The sequence below is a fragment of the Rhinatrema bivittatum genome, chromosome 5 (genome assembly GCF_901001135.1).
Source record: "Rhinatrema bivittatum chromosome 5, aRhiBiv1.1, whole genome shotgun sequence".
NCBI lineage: Eukaryota > Metazoa > Chordata > Amphibia > Gymnophiona > Rhinatrematidae > Rhinatrema > Rhinatrema bivittatum.
The window spans coordinates 302,722,666-302,740,363 of NC_042619.1; the positions used below are offsets into that span (position 1 = coordinate 302,722,666).

The 17,698-nt window shown below is 43.9% G+C and overlaps 1 protein-coding gene across 8 annotated transcripts in view; it reads left to right on the forward strand.

Annotated features, from left to right (window-relative positions):
- OGDH (oxoglutarate dehydrogenase) overlaps positions 1-17,698 on the forward strand; it is a 282,477-nt gene that overhangs the window by 141,762 nt on the left and 123,017 nt on the right. For 6 of the 8 annotated variants that reach the window (XM_029604206.1, XM_029604205.1, XM_029604210.1 and 3 more), the window contains one exon: positions 5,783-5,885. In XM_029604206.1, the coding sequence (XP_029460066.1) occupies positions 5,783-5,885 (103 nt within the window). Of the gene's footprint in view, positions 1-5,536; positions 5,631-5,782; positions 5,886-17,698 lie in introns of all 8 variants that reach the window. The other 2 variants (XM_029604213.1, XM_029604212.1) reach the window with 1 other exon arrangement.

Sequence of the window (17,698 nt, forward strand, 5' to 3'; positions counted from 1 at the left end):
CGATCATCGACCCGATTCCGGCAGCACTGGCACCGCTGCTATCCAGGATGGAAGCCCTAATGGCTGCCTTTCCATTGATGGATCCCGGGTCTCCGATGGCTCCGATGCCCTCCCTGCTGACAGCATCATCAGGAGGAGAAACACTGTTCCGCATTCCTCCATCCGGAGTTCTGCTTCAGCCATCGATGCCTACATGTCCCTCACCACCAATACAACCATCGGTGCCGATATGTCCATCGCGCCACCGAGCCATCCATCGATGCCCTCGATGCCTATACCGGTTCCTTCGGAGCCTAGACCAGGACTTTCAGGTATCCAACCACCTTGTCCCCTCTACTTCGTAGAGGGAAGGCTGTTGATCCTTATGATACCTGGGGAGATGATACCTGATCAGACACCAATGACTTACTCACCACCTTCACCCACTGAGAGTAGAAAGCGTTCTCCTCCAAAGGACCTCTCATTTATACATTTTGTGAAGGAAATGGCTGAATTGGTTCCTTTTCAATTACAGACGGAACAGGGTGATAGGCACCAGATGATGGAGTTGCTCCAATTCCTGGATGCCCCCAAGGTAATATCCTCTGTTCCCATCCATCAGGTCCTTCTTGATCTCCTCAAGAAGAACTGGGAAAATCCTGGAACAGTTGCTCCAGTACACAGGAAAGCTGACACTACTTATTTAGTGCAGTCAGCCCCAGGTTTTCAGAAGTCACAACTTGATCACCACTCTGTCGTGTTAGAGTCTGCACAAAAGAGGGCAAAAAGTTCAAAACCTCACTCGTCTGTTCCTCCTGGCAAGGAACAGAAATTCTTAGATAACATTGGTCGCTGAGTATTCCAAGGGGCCATGTTCATCTCCCGAATTGCTGCCTATCAGCTTTATATGACCCAATATAATAGGGTCATTTTTAAGCAGCTACAGGACTTCTCAGACTCCCTGCCTCAGCAATTCCAAGAACAATTACAAACCCTTGTAAGCAAAGGTTTTGAGGCAGGCAAGCATGAGATTAGAACATCTTATGACATTTTTTACACCTCTACCAGAGTGTCTGCAGCTGCTATTTCGGCGAGACGGTGGGCCTGGATCAAGTCTTCTGACCTTCGCCCAGAAGTGCAAGACCAATTTGTCTAACCTACCTTGTGTGGGAGATAACCTGTTCGGCGAACAGATCCAACGCACGGTGGCAGAATTAAAAGACCATCATGAGACCCTAAAACAGCTCTCTTTGATGCCTTCCGACTTCTCCTCAAAGCAGCCCTTTAGAAAGGACTCTAAGAAGTCGTTCTACCATCCAAGGAAGTCCTACCCGCCACCAGCCAGATCCCATGCTATGAGACCTTATCAAAAACTGCAGTCTCGCCAAACCCGAAAACAAAAACCCCAAGCAGCTCCCCAGCCAGGGCCTGCTTCAGGTTTTTGACTTCCACTTAGAAAGCAGCAGCCAGATTCCTCTGTTGCACATACCAATGGGAGGTCGATTGTGCCACTTCCACAACATGTGGCATTCAATCACATCTGACCAATGGGTATTGGCAATCATTGCTCAGGGTTACCATCTGAACTTTCTCACCCTGCCACCGGACTCCCCACCTCTACAGACGTGGAGAACATCCGATCACTCCATTCTTCTGGATCAAGAGGTTTCCCTCCTTCTCGTCAAGAGCAATAGAACCCATTCCACACTCTCAGCAAGGCCTAGGTTTCTATTCCCGGTACTTCCTAATCCCCAAAAAATCGGGAGGCGTCCGTCCTATTCTAGATCTACAGGCCCTCAACAAGTACCTCCAGCGAGAAAAGTTCAAGATGATCACCTTGGGCTCGCTTCTACCTCTTCTACAAAGAGGAGACTGGCTCTGCTCTCTGGACCTCTGGGACGCATACACCCATATTGCGATAAATCCAGCTCATCGCAAATACCTGAGATTCCTAGTAGGCCTCAAGCACTGTCAATACCGAGTGCTTCCATTTGGCCTAGCGTCTGCACCACGAGTCTTTACAGAATGCCTCGTAGTCGTCGCAGCATTCCTCAGGACACAGGGTGTTCACGTCTACCCCTATCTGGACGACTGGTTAATCAGGGCTCCCACTCAGCAAGCTGCTCTGTCGTCCCTCAATCTAACTTTACAGACACTAATTTCGTTAGGATTTCTCGTCAATTACGACAAATCCTACTTAGTCCCATCTCAAACCTTATCGTTCATTGGGGCAGACTTGGACACCTTGCAGGCAAAGGCTTTCCTGCCTCGACAACGAGCACTGACTCTCGCGTCACTTGCTCACCAGCTGCAGTCTCAACATGCCGCGACTGCACGCCAATTTCTCGTCCTCCTGGGACACATGGCGTCCTCAGTCCATGTCAAACCAATTGCCCACTTGGCCATGAGACTCATGCACTGGACTCTGAGGACTCGAGCTATTCAGCCTCTGTCGGCCATTGTCCACGTCACCGACTCACTCAGTCTGTCCCTTGCCTGGTGGAAAAATCAGACCAATCTCCTCCAGGGATTGCCCTTCTAGGTTCCGAATCCTCAAATCATTCTCACCACCGATGCTTCCAACCTCGGGTGGGGAGCCCACGTAGCCGATCTGCAGACACAAGGTTCTTGGTCTCCAGAGGAAGCCAAACACCAAATAAATTTCCTGGAGCTTCAAGCAATAAGATATGCTCTCAGGACCTTTCAGGATCGCCTGTCAAATCAGCTCATCCTAATTCAGACGGACAACCAGGTGGCCATGTGGTACATCAACAAGCAGGGAGGCACAGGCTCCTTCCTTCTGTGTCAGGAAGCTGCGCAAATATGGGCGGAAGCCCTCTCCCATTCGATGTACCTCAAGGCCACCTTCTTGCCGGGAGTGGACAATGTGCTGGCAGTCAAGCTGAGTCGCAGTTTTCAACCACATGAGTGGTCTCTCAACCCCTCGGTAGCGAACTCCATCTTCCGACAATGGCGATATCCTCAGATAGACCTCTTTGCGTCCCCCCAGAACCTCAAAGTGGACAACTACTGCTCCTTCATTTGCAGCGAACACTCTCATCCCAGAGACACATTCTCCCTCTCATGGGCAACCGGTCTGCTCTATGCATTCCCTCCACTTCCTCTTCTCTCGAAGACTCTTGTGAAGTTATGTCAGGACAAGGGAACCATGATCCTGATAGCACCTCACTGGCCACACCAAGTGTGGTTCCCAATACTTCAGGATCTCTCCATTCGCAGGCATATTCCCTCGGGACAGGGCCCGCTCCTGATCACTCAAAACGACGGATGCCTACCGCATCCCAATCTTCAGGCCTTGTCCCTGACAGCATGGATGTTGAAAGGTTAATCCTTCAGCCACTTAACCTTTCAGATCCAGTTTCCCGTGTCTTGATTGCTTCGCGAAAGCCTTCCACGAGGAAATCTTACTCTTACAAATGGAAAAGGTTCACGTCATGGTGCTCTTCTCAATCCCTTGACCCCTTTTCCTGTCCAATCCCGAAGTTTCTGGACTATTTCTGGCATCTATCAGAGTCAGGTCTTAAGACATCTTCCATTAGAATGCATGTCAGTGTGGTAGCCGCCTTCCATAAAGGTGTTGGGGATGTCCCTTTGTCAGTACAACCCCTTGTAACATGCTTTTTGAAGGGCTTGCTCCACATCAAGCCTCCACTGCGTCCTCCGGCCCCTTCTTGGGACCTTAATCTGGTTTTGGGTCGGCTCATCAAATCACCATTCGAGCCTCTTCACTCTTGTGAACTTCGATATCTCACAAGGAAAGTGATTTTTCCTTTTGGCTTAGTGAATTGCAGGCTCTAGTTACCTATCTGCCTTACACTAAACTTCTGCAGGACCGGGCGGTACTCTGCACTCACCCTAAATTCTTGCCTAAGGTAGTGTCGGATTTTCATCTAAACCAATCCATCATACTACCTACCTTTTTTCCCAGGCCCCATGCCAACCCAGGAGAACAGGCTCTGCATACCCTTGACTGTAAACAGGCTCTAGTGTTTTACCTAGACCGTAGAGCTGCCTACAGGGAAAGCACTCAATTGTTTCTCTTTCCACCCTAACAAGTTAGGGAAGCCTGTGGGTAAGCAGGCTCTCTCCTCCTTGTTGGCGGACTGCATATCCTTCTGCTATCAGCAAGCGGGCATTCCTTTTCAAGACCGTGTTAAAGCACACTCTGTAAAGGCCATGGCGACTTCAGTAGCACACCTACAATCGATGCCGCTTCCTGACATTTGCAGAGCTGCAACCTGGAGTTCTCTCCACACCTTTGCAGCCTACTATTGCTTGGACAAAGCCGGAAGACAAGATTGCATCTTCGGCCAGTCTGTCCTTCGTAACTTATTTACAACGTAATGTACCTACACCCTTCTGCCTGCCCGGTGGGGTTCAGGATGCCCTCTACCAAATTCCACCCCAGTTGTTGTACCTGTTGCACGCCGTTGGGTACATTTGGTGCATGTTCGGACATCCTCAGCTCGGTACTCACCCATATGTGAGGACTACCATCCTGCTTGTCCTGTGAGAAAGCAAATGTTACTTACCTGTAATAGGTGTTCTCACAGGACAGCAGGATGTTAGTCCTCATGAAACCCACCCGCCGCCCCGCGGTGTTGGGTTCGTAACGTTTTGTTTTATTTTTCGGCACTGCCTGTAGCTATCAAATAAGACTGAAGGGGGACCCCTGCTGGCTGCAGGGTTGGTGCCATGCTGGGCTTGCCCAGTAGGGGCCAGTCAAAGTTCTGGAAACTTTGACAAGTTTTCCGTGATTGGGCTCCATCCTGATGATGTCACCCATAAGTGAGGACTAACATCCTGCTGTCCTGTGAGAACACCTGTTACAGGTAAGCAACATTAGCTTCTCTCACACTACCCCTAGGAAGACCCTCTGTTCACGCTCGCTGTCTGCCCCCAGGCTCAGGCCCCCTCCCCCCATTCCAATTTTCTCTCTCCCAAGACCTCTAGCTTTCTTATCTCCCAGGTTATGCCCCCTTCCACAGCTGTTGCTCTGCTCCTTTCACCGCAGCAAAATCCCCTAGCTTTCTCTCTGTCAGCCACGTGCTTTAGCAAGACCTCCCAACTCTCACCTACCATTCTCCAAGCTTGCTGTCTAATTTTTCATTTATTAAAACTTTATATAACCACTTGTCAGGTTACCCAGGTGCTTAACAAAATAAACATGCGTAATAATCAAATACATAGCACATTAACAAACATCAAATGACAAGCCTAAAATATTCTGCATACAAATAAAATACAAACACATCACTGACTTGCTAGGAGGGGTGGGTGTGTGTGTATTGTTCTGCCAGGCCTGTTTTCCAAAAGATAACTCAGAAAACTCTTGATCTTGTTTCCCAAATTTACTAGATTCCCTGCTTGATTCAAGACAAATGAATGATTTGAACAAATCCACTGTGTAAAAATCTGCTTTTTATTAAAAAAAAAAAAAAAAAAAGTAAAAATTTAAAATACACCAAGTGAATGAGAATCATTTGGCTGTCTGCTGTTGAATCTATTTAAGACTAATTTGTGTTATTGCTTCCAGGTCAGGGGGCACCACATTGCAAACCTTGATCCTCTCGGCATTAGTTGTGTAAATTTTGATGATGCTCCGGTAACTGTTGGTTCTCCAGACATTGGTGAGAATTGCTCTGTAAATTCATCTTAATAAATATCTTTTTTTTTTTTTCTTTACTCCCTCCCCATTTCTCTATTTTTTTTTTTCCACTCTGTTTTCCTTCTTTTACATCCCTTTCTCTCCTCTTCCCTCCCACCTTGGCCCATTTTATAGATTCGAGGGCATCATGTAGCACAGCTGGATCCTCTGGGAATTTTGGATGCAGATCTGGACTCGTGCGTTCCAGCTGACATTGTCACATCCTCTGACAAACTCGGTGAGGGCTTCAGAGCTGTTAGCCTGGCATTGCTTCAGCTGCCCTGCATACTGCGGCGCACAGTAGAAAAGGGGGCAGAGAGGTTGAATTTTACAGTCACGCTTCCTCACAGCAAATGCACAACAGGCATCATGCCAGCAAGCGTCTTAGAAAACAAAATGTGTTGTCCTTTGGCTTCCGAGGTGATCCCACCCAGGGCAAGCATAATTCCCTTTTAAAACTGGCCCGTCCTACTTTAGGGTTTTTAGTTCTTTTTGCTAAACAAATATGTATATTAAATTTTTCTTACCTGCCCTCGCCACCTCTCATAATGCTGAAATCCTATAGTTATCGTGAATATAATTATCAAACGGTGGCACCCAGCCCTGAGCTGTTTACTTGTCGGACATCAGAGTGATTTTGGATGGTTTTGCATACAATCTAAGCTAAGCAGCCGCTTTATTATTTGACCCCCAAAGTTTGATGGTGCAGGTTTTATTTTCAATGATTTTGCAGCTGGTGTGTGAGGAGGAGCCACATTCTTAAGCATATTTGAAGACAGTATGTCTTTTTTCTTAACTCAGCAAATCCCCCCCTTCTTTAGACCTCTAAAGCTCCTCGTATTGTCCTTTTCCTCCTTCAGGTGGCAGCTCCGTTTCCTTGAGAAGTTTATGCCAGCTGATGCATTTCTTTTTTTTTTTTTTTTTAGCCACCGGGGGATGTTCTAAGAGCAAGGCAGCTTGCACGTCCCTAATGAGTTTGAGGTTTGCTGATTCTGTGTGCAGTTCTTGCAGTACCGTCCTCTGAAAAGTGTAAAAAAAATAGCAGATCGAGGCAGAACTGGCTTTATTAGCTGTTTCTCTGATTTTTGTGATGTAAGTACTTGCTGTGTCTCTCTACTTTTGTCAGTGAACGGTACTGCCTGGAAGGCCATAACATGAGGTCCACTTTCTCAAAAAGGATTTCTCCCATTCTAGGTGGTAACTCCTTGGTAAATCTGGCCCTTTGTCTCTTCCTCCTCCCCTGAAAACAGGGCTAAAAATGAGCTTTGGGTGCATCTATAGGTGGACTGTAGTTTCGTTTTGGCAGTGTACGTTGCTGTTCCCTACTGTAGTGAAGGGTGACTGACCTCTCCTATCTACTGCTAGCTGTCTTTGCAGGGCCATTAATAAAGCCTTCTCTGCAGGCACTTCACATCACGGCATGCTGCTAGCTTAGTCAAAAGCACTAGAAATGCCAACTAACATCCTACCTAGTGACATTCCCTAACCAGATCTGTACTATGCACGCTAATCAAATTAACAAAAGTATCCAGTTGGCTGATTAGATGTAACAAGCAACGTTTAACATTCTCTGCTGCAAGTTGTACTTGATCAAAAACACATTTCTTTTTTTTTTTTTTCAAATTATCACTGGAGCTGAAGCATGTATAGGTTGCCTGGGGTGGATCAGGGGCTCAGCATGGGAGTTTCATAATGTGTCTGAATAATACTGGGTCATTGATCTATATGAGATTTCGGTGTTTTCCAAACACAACTATTTTAAAAGTGCATTCGCCCACTAGGGTGAATAGAGCAGCTATTATGGAGGTAACTTTATAACAGCCTGCATAAATTACACCAGTTTACAAGGCAAATGTACTTACTGTTGAACCATATGTATTTACATATGTAAATTCACTTTGAAAATTATCGGGGCAAAACTTCCTACACAAGTTATATCTGCTAATTTGTGCAGGGAGTTTTCTTGTGAGAAACTTACGTGTGTACAGTTCAAAATCCGTGTTCACGTAAATCCAAACTCCCCCCCCCCCCCCCCCTCCAGTGTCCACCCCTCAGAACACCTCTTCACCATGCAGAGGGCGTACCTGGGTGCAATTTTCAAAAGGTTCATGTCTATGGGTAAAGCACTGTTCTGTCCTCCAGCAGTCCCTTTTGAAAATTACCCTCCCTGTGCCATTCATTTGCTGGTAGTGCTGGCCCAGGGACTCGGTGGCGGTACCGTTTGGAAGGAGTGGTTTAGATTCCGGGGCTGGGCAGGGCTGGGGATGCAGATGAGGGGGCCCTCACTGCTCTCCTGTGCGAGGGAGTTCCAGCCGTTGCATGACGGCGACCCCTATTGGCACTGCAGCTACTGAGCTGGAGGGGGAGAAGGCCTAAAAGTGGGAGAAGTTGCAAAAGGAAGGCTCACGATGCCACAGTTGCAGTGGTGGCTGGGTCTAATTGAACTGGAAGCTTAGGGGGGACAGGAGCAAACTGCTGGGCTAAAAAATGGACAGAAACATCTTATATAAAATAATGCCACCACACCCATCTTCAGTGTTTGGCTTTGGAAGAGCAACATCCGCAGCAGAGCTGCTAGTACTGCAGTGTGGAAAGGACAAGACTCGTAAAAATGCAGCACATCCTCTAATATTATTCAGGAGTGGCAGGAATAACTGGTATAGTCATGTGGCGACTCCCATCCAACTACCACGGGGAGTGGGTACATAATATCTAGCAAGAAGTGCCATCTTCTAAACTGCCACTTATTTAAATCGGTAGCTGCTGCTTTGTAAAATCTCTAGTTTGAAACATAATTTATTTGCTTGCCTGAAGCTGGGGGAGCCTTAACATCTGGATTTTTGCAGATATTGCAAACAGTTTATCTGTTTTTGAGGAACTTGTGCACTTTATTATAGATGTTCATATGTCTCCAATGCTGTATAGTGGGGAAAACCATTCCCATACTGTTCTCCTTTCTGTTTGGGACTTTTACTATTTCCTTGGATGAAACCTAATAGACTTTTTATGTTTTTCGTACTGTGATAGGATGATGATGGCTTTCTCCCTAGAAGTACTTGGTCGCTTCCACCATTTTGACTCTTAAGGAAGAGGGAGGGAGGAATAAAAAAAAAAAAAATCAACATCACAGTTCCCTTCTTCCATTGGTATCTTTGGCTTTTTCTTTGAATTTTGGCTGTGTTTTTTAAGTGCTCTTTCTCTCTTAGGTGGTAGGAGGCAGGGTGAAGCAGCCGCTTCAGGCGACAGAATTTTGAGGCGGCAAAAAATTGCCCCCCCCCCCCCCCCCCCGTGAGAACGCCACCATGGCGTCTGCCTCACCCTGTCTGCCCCTGCCACAGCTGCCAACCCAGGAAAGAGGAGGGTCGCTGCCCTGGGCCACCATCGCCCGAGGCAGGGGGCGCCATGGTGTCCCTAGCCTCAGGCGCAGACTGCCTTGGGCCGCCCCTGGGTGGTAGCTGTAGTCTGTATTCATATCACTGTGATGTTATTGCTCTGAACAATGGGCAACTAGGATTGTGTTCTGTTTCATTACAGCCCAAAGTTCAAAAGAAGTAAATGGGGGGGGGGGAAAAAAACAGAGAAATAAAATGATTTGATGTAGTGAGCGTACCAAGCACCGTTCTGGTTTCCAGGTGAAAGATTAAAGAAGGGTAAAGGGTAGGGCAGAGTCGTTTGTGTACAGTATTTCACAGTGGGCTGAAAGTCTGCCCACACACTTGTTTTTTCACATTGTATTCATTTAAAGCAGCAGTGCCAGCTGAAACCTTTTTGGTTAAAATAAATGATTAAAATGTATTTTATTCAATTCTTTTATTGTCCACCAATCTGAAAACAGTTGCTCTTGGTGGATTGTAATTAAGGTCTCCATTTTTATGTTCTCTTTTATATTGCATTCCTGAGCCTATTACCTTTGGGAAAACTGCTCAGTTGAAGTGTGAATACCTAAACAACTAGAAGGGAGGGCCTGGCGAAAAGGTGGGGTTTAGCCATAAGGAAAATGCATATCATTTTTATTCCAGAAAAGGTAATGTTGGTATAGAGATGGGGATTATATCCATCTTTGAAAGTTCACCCCATTCTCTCCATATATATTATAAAATCTCTATATGTGTGTGTGTGTGTGTGTGAGGTACGATATCTATATCTAATAGATGGTGAAGGCTTGTGAATTCACCATTATTTCAAATAGTAATAGCAATGCTTCATTGTGGAAGGGCTTTTCCTGCCACTTGAGACATCACTCACAGTGCTGCCTGTACACCTATTCCTCTAGCAAGATCAAGTATTTGACTGTAAAGCTGTGGTTTTTGAGTTTCACAGGGAGGTTAAGCAGCTTGTTTGAGGTAACACACGGAGGGGCCAATGAAGTAAAATGCACGTTCAAAGTGGGCACTAGTATTGAGTGCCCGTTGTCTTAACGCACGTGCAACTACATCTCCTGAGTGCCCGATGCAGTATTTAAATGAAAGGCAGTGTTAAAAAGAGCATGCTAAGGGAGAATTGTGTGTCCATAAGCGCTCAATGGTTTATTGCATTGGGTGCCCGTTGATCCCATTTCTTGTTTTTTAGTTTGCTGAAATTGATGAAGTGTATTTTATATTAGGCGCCCCTTGCTGCGTACGTCTAAATTATGTGGCCATAAAGAAAAGTGGATTTCTTCTGATCAAATCAAAATATACATTTATTATTCTCCTCCGCAAGCTGTAAATTAAAGTGTCTCAACGATACTAAGGAGGAGGAAACACTTATCGTAACAAGGAGTACCATATTTTTTTAATTTCTTATGAGCCATTGACTGCGAGTTGACTTTACTTCACCTCCAGGGCTGGACTTAAATTCCCTGTGTTAAAAAGTGGGTGTTGAGCATCCAGTGCTTTCCTGCATCGGGGGGTAGTAGCTAATGTTCTCATCTACATGGAATTTATATGACGAAACCGAATGCCGGTGTACAAAACACGTTAAATAAATAAATAAATAAAATGTGATGGACACTATCGGTTACGCATTTAAGACGTGCATTATGGGTGCACTAATCTTACTGCATCGGGTGCTAGTCTAGCACGTCCAAAACGTGTGCTAGGCTGGGAGAACTTTATTGCATAAGCCCCAGAGTGGAGGAAATGGCATTGGATCTCCAGGTTTCCTATGTGTTCTGACAGCTCAGTTGCACTGCAGGGTTCATTATTGAAACACTAAAGTAATTTGCCATACGTTTGTTGTTTTTTTGTGTGCAACGCCATAGAGTTTGGAATGGAATACTTATGGCCGAAGTCTGGAGAGTATGCTTTCAGTGTTCTTACAATGTGGCTGCCATTGTATATAGGTGGGCTAGGACTGTTCTCTACAGAATGACGTCATGTCGTCAGAGCAGTTGTGGGTTGCACAGTCCAACCACAGCATCCCTAGGTGGGAAGCAGTTCCTTGGTTAGTGGTTGTAGTATTTCCATTACTCAGGTGTGTAATTTTAAGACTTTTTTTTTCTTTGTTCTCCACTTCTAATTTTATGTATATTGTAGCAAATTATTTTTTTAATGTACTTTTTATTAAGTAGAATATAATCCAACCATACAGTGTTCAATGAGAGTTAAAATATTAGAAAATAAGTCAAATGCCAACTTACAGTGGGACATATCTTTACCATGTGTATTTCTATTTCCACCCCTCTCCCCACATTTTAGTAACTCCCTGAAGTTTCCCTTTCATACAAACCCACTCACACTCAATCACTCCATCACTCATTTTCCACACCCGATATTTTCCCTTCTTAACCCCGCCCCCCTTTCCCACAACACTAAACAAACAACCAAAATCATTCCCATCTTCCGAGGATGACCAGACTTCGGTGAACTCCCAACGCTGAGGTGTACTCTGCTCATCACACAGAGACTCCTGGGAGCAGCGGCAGCATGTAAACACATGATGGAATCACTATGAAAGAAATCCCACTTAAAGAGTAGAAACTCAACATCCAACTAACGCAAGTCAACGTTGATCCAGTTCGCTGAAAAAACATAATAGTGCACCCAACTCCATTTAAAACATTGGACTAAGTTCAACCACGATGGGCAATTATTTTGGCAGCAAAGGCCTGCATTCTCAAATTACACTGTGAGGTGGCTTGTGCTGCTTATCTCTCGAAGAATTGTCTATCCAAGTCTCCAAGGGCAACTATAGTAATTCAATAGGTCATGAGATTTTTTTGCCATTTTTTTTTTTTGACTTGGTGTCATTGCTGCCAAAAATCACTTGGAAGAATACCAGAATACAATAGTAAAATCGTTACAGAAGAATTTGGTATCCATACTGCAGAAAGTAACAGCAATCTTTCTTCAACTGCTTAGGCCAGACCAATTGGAGAAATTGCACCAGTGTGGAATAACTCAGCCCAGCTGATTGATAAAGGCCTTAGCCTCCGCCCCAGTAGCCAGTGTATGAGTTTCCTCATTCTGGAATACTTTCATGCGAGCTGGGAATTATAGTGAAAATTTTATGCCCTTGCGATAAGAGCATGGGGCAGTAAGGCATAAATTCTTTTCTGGTGGCGAGTACCTTCACTGAGAATTCAGGAAACATGAGGAGTTTGCAGTTCTCGTAGTGCAGTTCTTTCACTGTATGATATACAGCTAGGATTCTTGTTTTGTCAGTAAAATTTAAACTTAATGACTTGTCTGGGCCGGTTTTGGTCAGAGCCTCCAGTGCGACTGTTCTGTGAGCCCCTTTTGCTGATATATACAGGCTGAGGGCCTTAGGCAGCCATTTTTCTCAGAGGGAGATTAAAGCATCTGGCCTTATAGATTCAGGAACCCCCATGATTCTGAGGTTGTTCTGTCAATTCCTATTGTCAGGATCATTCAATTTTTCTTCAAGTGCTGTGTTTTTCCCCCTCAGTTCAGCCACGCATGCTTCCAACGCAGTCTATCATCATGATCGCTTACTTTAGTCTGCATTGCCAGAAGCACCGTACCATACATTTCCACTTTTTTTTTTTTTTGACTCATCAACTGATGACTGTTAAGGCTGCAGTCACTATACACTAGAGCTCTCTCATCGCGGCCTCTGACATACCTTCCGCACTAGGCCCTGCATCCTGTGTCATTTCGTCGTCTGTCCCAGCTGCTTTATCTGCACCCATCCTCTTGGAACAGCCCTACATATCAGGTAATTTCACCGCCTAATTGTCCATAAAATCTAGACCGTAGGTATTTCTTTTTCAAGAAAGTGCGGTATTAAAACTTACAAACAATGGATTTACCACTGGCCCCCTAGGCAGTGAGAATCAGAAGCAGCCGCTCAGGATGATGTCGCTCTGCATATCATGGTAAATTCTAACTAAGTTTAAAATCTTCCTAGTCAGATGGACGTTTTATGGTTTACCATTCCATTTTCCACGTGTCAGAGCTTGCTATGTCTCTTAGAGAAAAGTTGCTGGAGCTTGTGAAAATAGATGTGATGACATTAAGTTGAATTTGCTCTTCTGTTTTTTTGCATGCATTTTGTGTTAATTTTTCATCATAATCTTGATTGTAAAAACACAAATTTAGATGTCCAGACCTTGTTGGTTTTATTGAAAAGCTTTTGCCCTTGAAAAGAGGTTGTGGTGTCTTTTTATAGCCAGTGTGGCAATGAAATGAAATTCTGTAACAAATGAATATGTGTTTGGGGCTGCTCCCTTGCCTTAGGCCATAAACCTGCTGGCAAGGTTCAGACATACTTCAGAGGCATTGCTCTTGAGCCTGAAGGGGAAGGACAGGAAAATGTCGACTGTTAACGTGGCAAAAAAAACAGGGCTGAGAAGTAGTCTTCTCAAAGACTTATCTTGAACTTCAGGCCAGCAAAAGCACTTCAGCATTCCATTTGGGATGGGGAGTGGTTTGTGTGTTTCAAAATGGGGGAAAATTTGAGGGGGAGGGGAGAAGGCAGAGAGGGAGATGAATGACTTTTGAAATACATCTCAAAATAGGATTGCATGCGTGTTCATATGAGAGCCTGGAGAGTGGATGGCTGGCTGCCACAATTGGGGGAAAAAAAGTGAGAAACCACTCTGATTTCAGTTGAACTACTGTTCCTTGCTTTGTAGTTAGGGAGCTGTGCTTTCAGATTTTATTTTATTTTGCCTGGGAATTTCAATGTGATTAAAGAGAAAATCCCAAGAAAAAAATTCTTTTGTTATAACACCCAGGAAAAAAATCATGGAAAAAAAGTCATTTTTTCACAGATATTTTTTTTATATCTGTGAAAAAATGACTTTTCCATGATTTTTTTCCTGAGATAACAAATAATTTTTTTTCTAGGGATTTTTTTCTTTAATCACATTGAAATCCCCAGGAAAAATAAAATAAAACTGAAAACGAAGGTCCCTATTCATAGTTGAGTGGTTGGAGTATGAAAAGAAAAGGCCTGTATTTTGGTAAACTTGTGGCCTGCCTTACTAAGACTTTTCTCCCATTGTCTGTTTATGGGAAAACGCTTAGTGAATCGGGCCCTAATTAGTTTGCTGTACCCTCTGTCCCATCACATGAAAGGGTCTCATGCTCATTGATTGAATAAGGACTGTAAGGCTGCTTTTTCTCTAAATATATTTGAATATTTTACCGTGCTTCCCAATATACTTGTGAAATTGTATAAGTTAGAAAATGATCAAAGTGCATCCCTTAACCAAAAGGAACAAATCTGTCTCCTACATATGTCACTATTTGAATACATGAAAAGCCAGTGCAACAGAAGAACATATGATATTAATTTGCAAAAGTTCTGTTATGATCAGTTTGTTTTAAAAACTCATTATTCAATGATGCCTTTGAGGAAATCTATAAACCTTTTCTACACCCTTTCATTTCCTTTTTATGTTCTTTTGTATCCTGCAAATCTGCATTCTGTTTGATTTTATATTCTTCATTCATTGTCTTTTATTACCTGTTGATTCCCTTTCCTTAGTGTCTTTTTTCTCTATATTGCATTCCGTGTTACTTGGACCTTCTATTTGACATCTCTGCCACTGACCACTTCTGCTTGGCTAGTGGTCTGCACTTTATTTCAGTTAGAATGAGAGATCATTAATCTATCAACCAGCAATAACCTTGCTTCCCTTTTGTAGCAAGTACCTCAACAGGTACACACACTAAACCCTGCTTTAATGGCACTGGAGCGGACCTTGACTGATAAGACTCCCAAGAAAAAATGCTTTAATTTAAATTACTGACATGCTCCCTTCCCAACCACCATGACTGCTCAGGCCAAGACTTTTAAAATAACTTTTGGCAAGTGGAAGCTACTCATATAGCTCCTCAGTGCCCCGTTTTAAGTTGCTAGTGCTTACCATTCAGTTTCATCTGTTTGTGTGTTTGCTTCCGTTGCAGCAGCCGGTCTTGTTGGACTTTATTTGCACAGCTTATTGGACGACACAGAGCATGCTCACAGACTGTGTAGAATGAAATGCACCTTTTCAGCATGACTGCATTTTACTGTTTTCTATTTTTCAGAATTATTGTTGTAATCTTTTAATACTTTTGAGATCCCTGCACCACAGTTTCCAATAAGTGCAACTGAGTTTGAAACAATGTGTTTAACTTTAGAAAAGGGCCCTTTTGCTCTTCCTTGTGATGCATCACCATGCGGCACAGAGATTACAAAATGCTTGACAGAAACCCATCAGGGAACTTGTGCTTTGTTCCTTGCTCTCCCCACAACTCCATCCTTTTTAGTGTGGTGTTTGTCAAGCCTCATTGCTTGAATAGAGGTCCCCAGAATTATTCCTGTACAAAAAAATAGATACCTCTCAAAAATGTTACACAACTCGACTTGACTTGATATTAAGAATACTTTGCTACGGAAATGGCTGCTTGTCCCAGCTATATTTTTTTTGCATGTTTCTTCAACCAGTATTACCACCAAGAGTACACCCTTGAAAAGTTTAGAAGATAGCTTTGTACAGTTTGTAGTGAGGCTTGCATGCTAAATACATTGAGACAAAACATTTCCCTTTCAATAGGGAAGATTATCAAATATAACTGTGACCAGTGTAGATATGGCTATGCTGTAGTTGTCCACCCTTGCTGGATTTTTGAGACCTCTGCTTCAGATTTATATCTAGTCATGCATATCTGAGGACTATTAGATAACTGCTGGCCTAGCTAGTCAACGGCAAATTTTATATCTTCAGTTTTTGCAAACTGCTACCTATAGACAGGTGAGTCTTATGATTAGAGAGAGCGTTTCTTGGATTTTTCAGATTATAAAACATGACACTTCCTTCATCACCTGGTTTTCAAGGCCTTTTCTATATTTGGATATTAGTCTGGGCTCTAGTCTCTGATCTTGACCACAGAAATATTTCTCTGATGTGTAACCCTCAAAGTTGAGTAATGTCCAATGGAGCCCAGGCAATGAAAATTGCTACAAAGCTGCTGGAAGGTTTTGGTATGCTTTATTGCGCATGTGTGCACTGTCCTGTCATGGATGTTTTGCAAGGCTCCTTCAATTTTAGTTTTTCCAGAGGGCCTAATTGTAATGTTCTCTCCGTGAGATTTTTTTTTTTTGTGTCTATCACAAGGCTTTTTGTTTCACCTTCTCTCACCCTCCTTAGGTTTTTTCAATAGTGTTATCTTTAATTTTTAGTGTCCATTGTGTGCATCATTTAAACAGTTTTGGTCAGGTTTTCTATAAATGAGTTTCTCAATTTCATCTCGTAAATTTTCTGGGTGATGCCCAAGAAAAGAAAAGGGCCAGTAACGTAATAAGTGTCCTCTGTGTGGAACATCTTGATATTCCATATGCTGGAAGATGACTCCTAGAAAACATTGTTCGTGATGAGACCTCATGGAAAAGCTCTTAAGGAAAAGTAAGTCCCGCATCAGATGCATTGACATGCGCACCAAAGGGCCTGGGAGTATATCAAGGAAGCATTCAATCTCCCTCAACGTAGAGTACCCACAGAGGTCAGGGAAGACGAACCATCATTGAGCTCGTCCATCTGATAGAAGCGAAGGATACAACTTCATTGAGCGAAGGCTAAGAAACATTGGCATTAGTTCGATGCACAATGTCAGAAGCCAGGTAGATTCTGGCAATGGCTTTAAATTCTCTGAATAAAGGAAAGCTCTCCCTCATATTGATTTCTGGTATTGCAAAACCTTCAAGGATTCAGATGCCAGCCACCAGTCATCCTGAATTGTCTCAGGAAGATATGACCACTCCTGCTTCCGATGCTATATTGGCACTGGCAATTTTTGAGGAAGAGTTGGAGAAGAAAATCCAGGCAATGTTCACCAGTGCTTGCAGCTCTGCGGTCCATTGGCATCAACATCATTAGTAACCTTGCAAATGGAGATACAACTGCTGCTTGAGACTCTCATTACATCTGCTAGAAAGGCCCCAGTGCTAGTTCATAGAGAGCCATTGGCATCAAGGACTGCCTCACTGGTATCAATTTCTAGTGCATCAGGGATTGACAGTGTTCCCCAAAATGTAGAAGTTCATCAGGATCTAGGTGCTGGTGGACATCTGAGGCCTAGTCTTCTAGGCAGATGCACACTCAGGCAGAACTGCCAACCTTTGATTCTGGCTCAGTCTAAATACTCTTTTGGGGTATGTTTATGGATCTGATGACTGTAATGATCAAGAGGAGTCAACTGGTTTCCTGTGGACTCTCCTCTCCTCTACAGGAAAGGAGCAAATCTTCTCCAGAGGACCTCCTCTTCTCTGATTTTATAAAAAGAATGGCAGAAACCATTCCCTTCAATGTTTCAAGAGGAAGAAGAGTCCATGGAAAAATGCTTGAGATCTGCTAGTTTGTGAACCCTACCCTCACCCCCCCCCAAAAAAAATAAATCATGGCAGTGCCTATCCATGACATCATGTAGGAAACTCCTCTGTCACACCAGTGAATAAAGCGGATACATTATACTGTGTCTAGGAATCTGCCAGGCTAGAAAAGTAGCAAATGCCTTATTTGTCAGTTGTAGTTGAATCTACTGTCAAAAAGGCCAAGAGATCTAGAACTCACTGATTTGTATCCCTGAGGAAGGATTTTTGTACCTTTTGACTTTGAGAGGA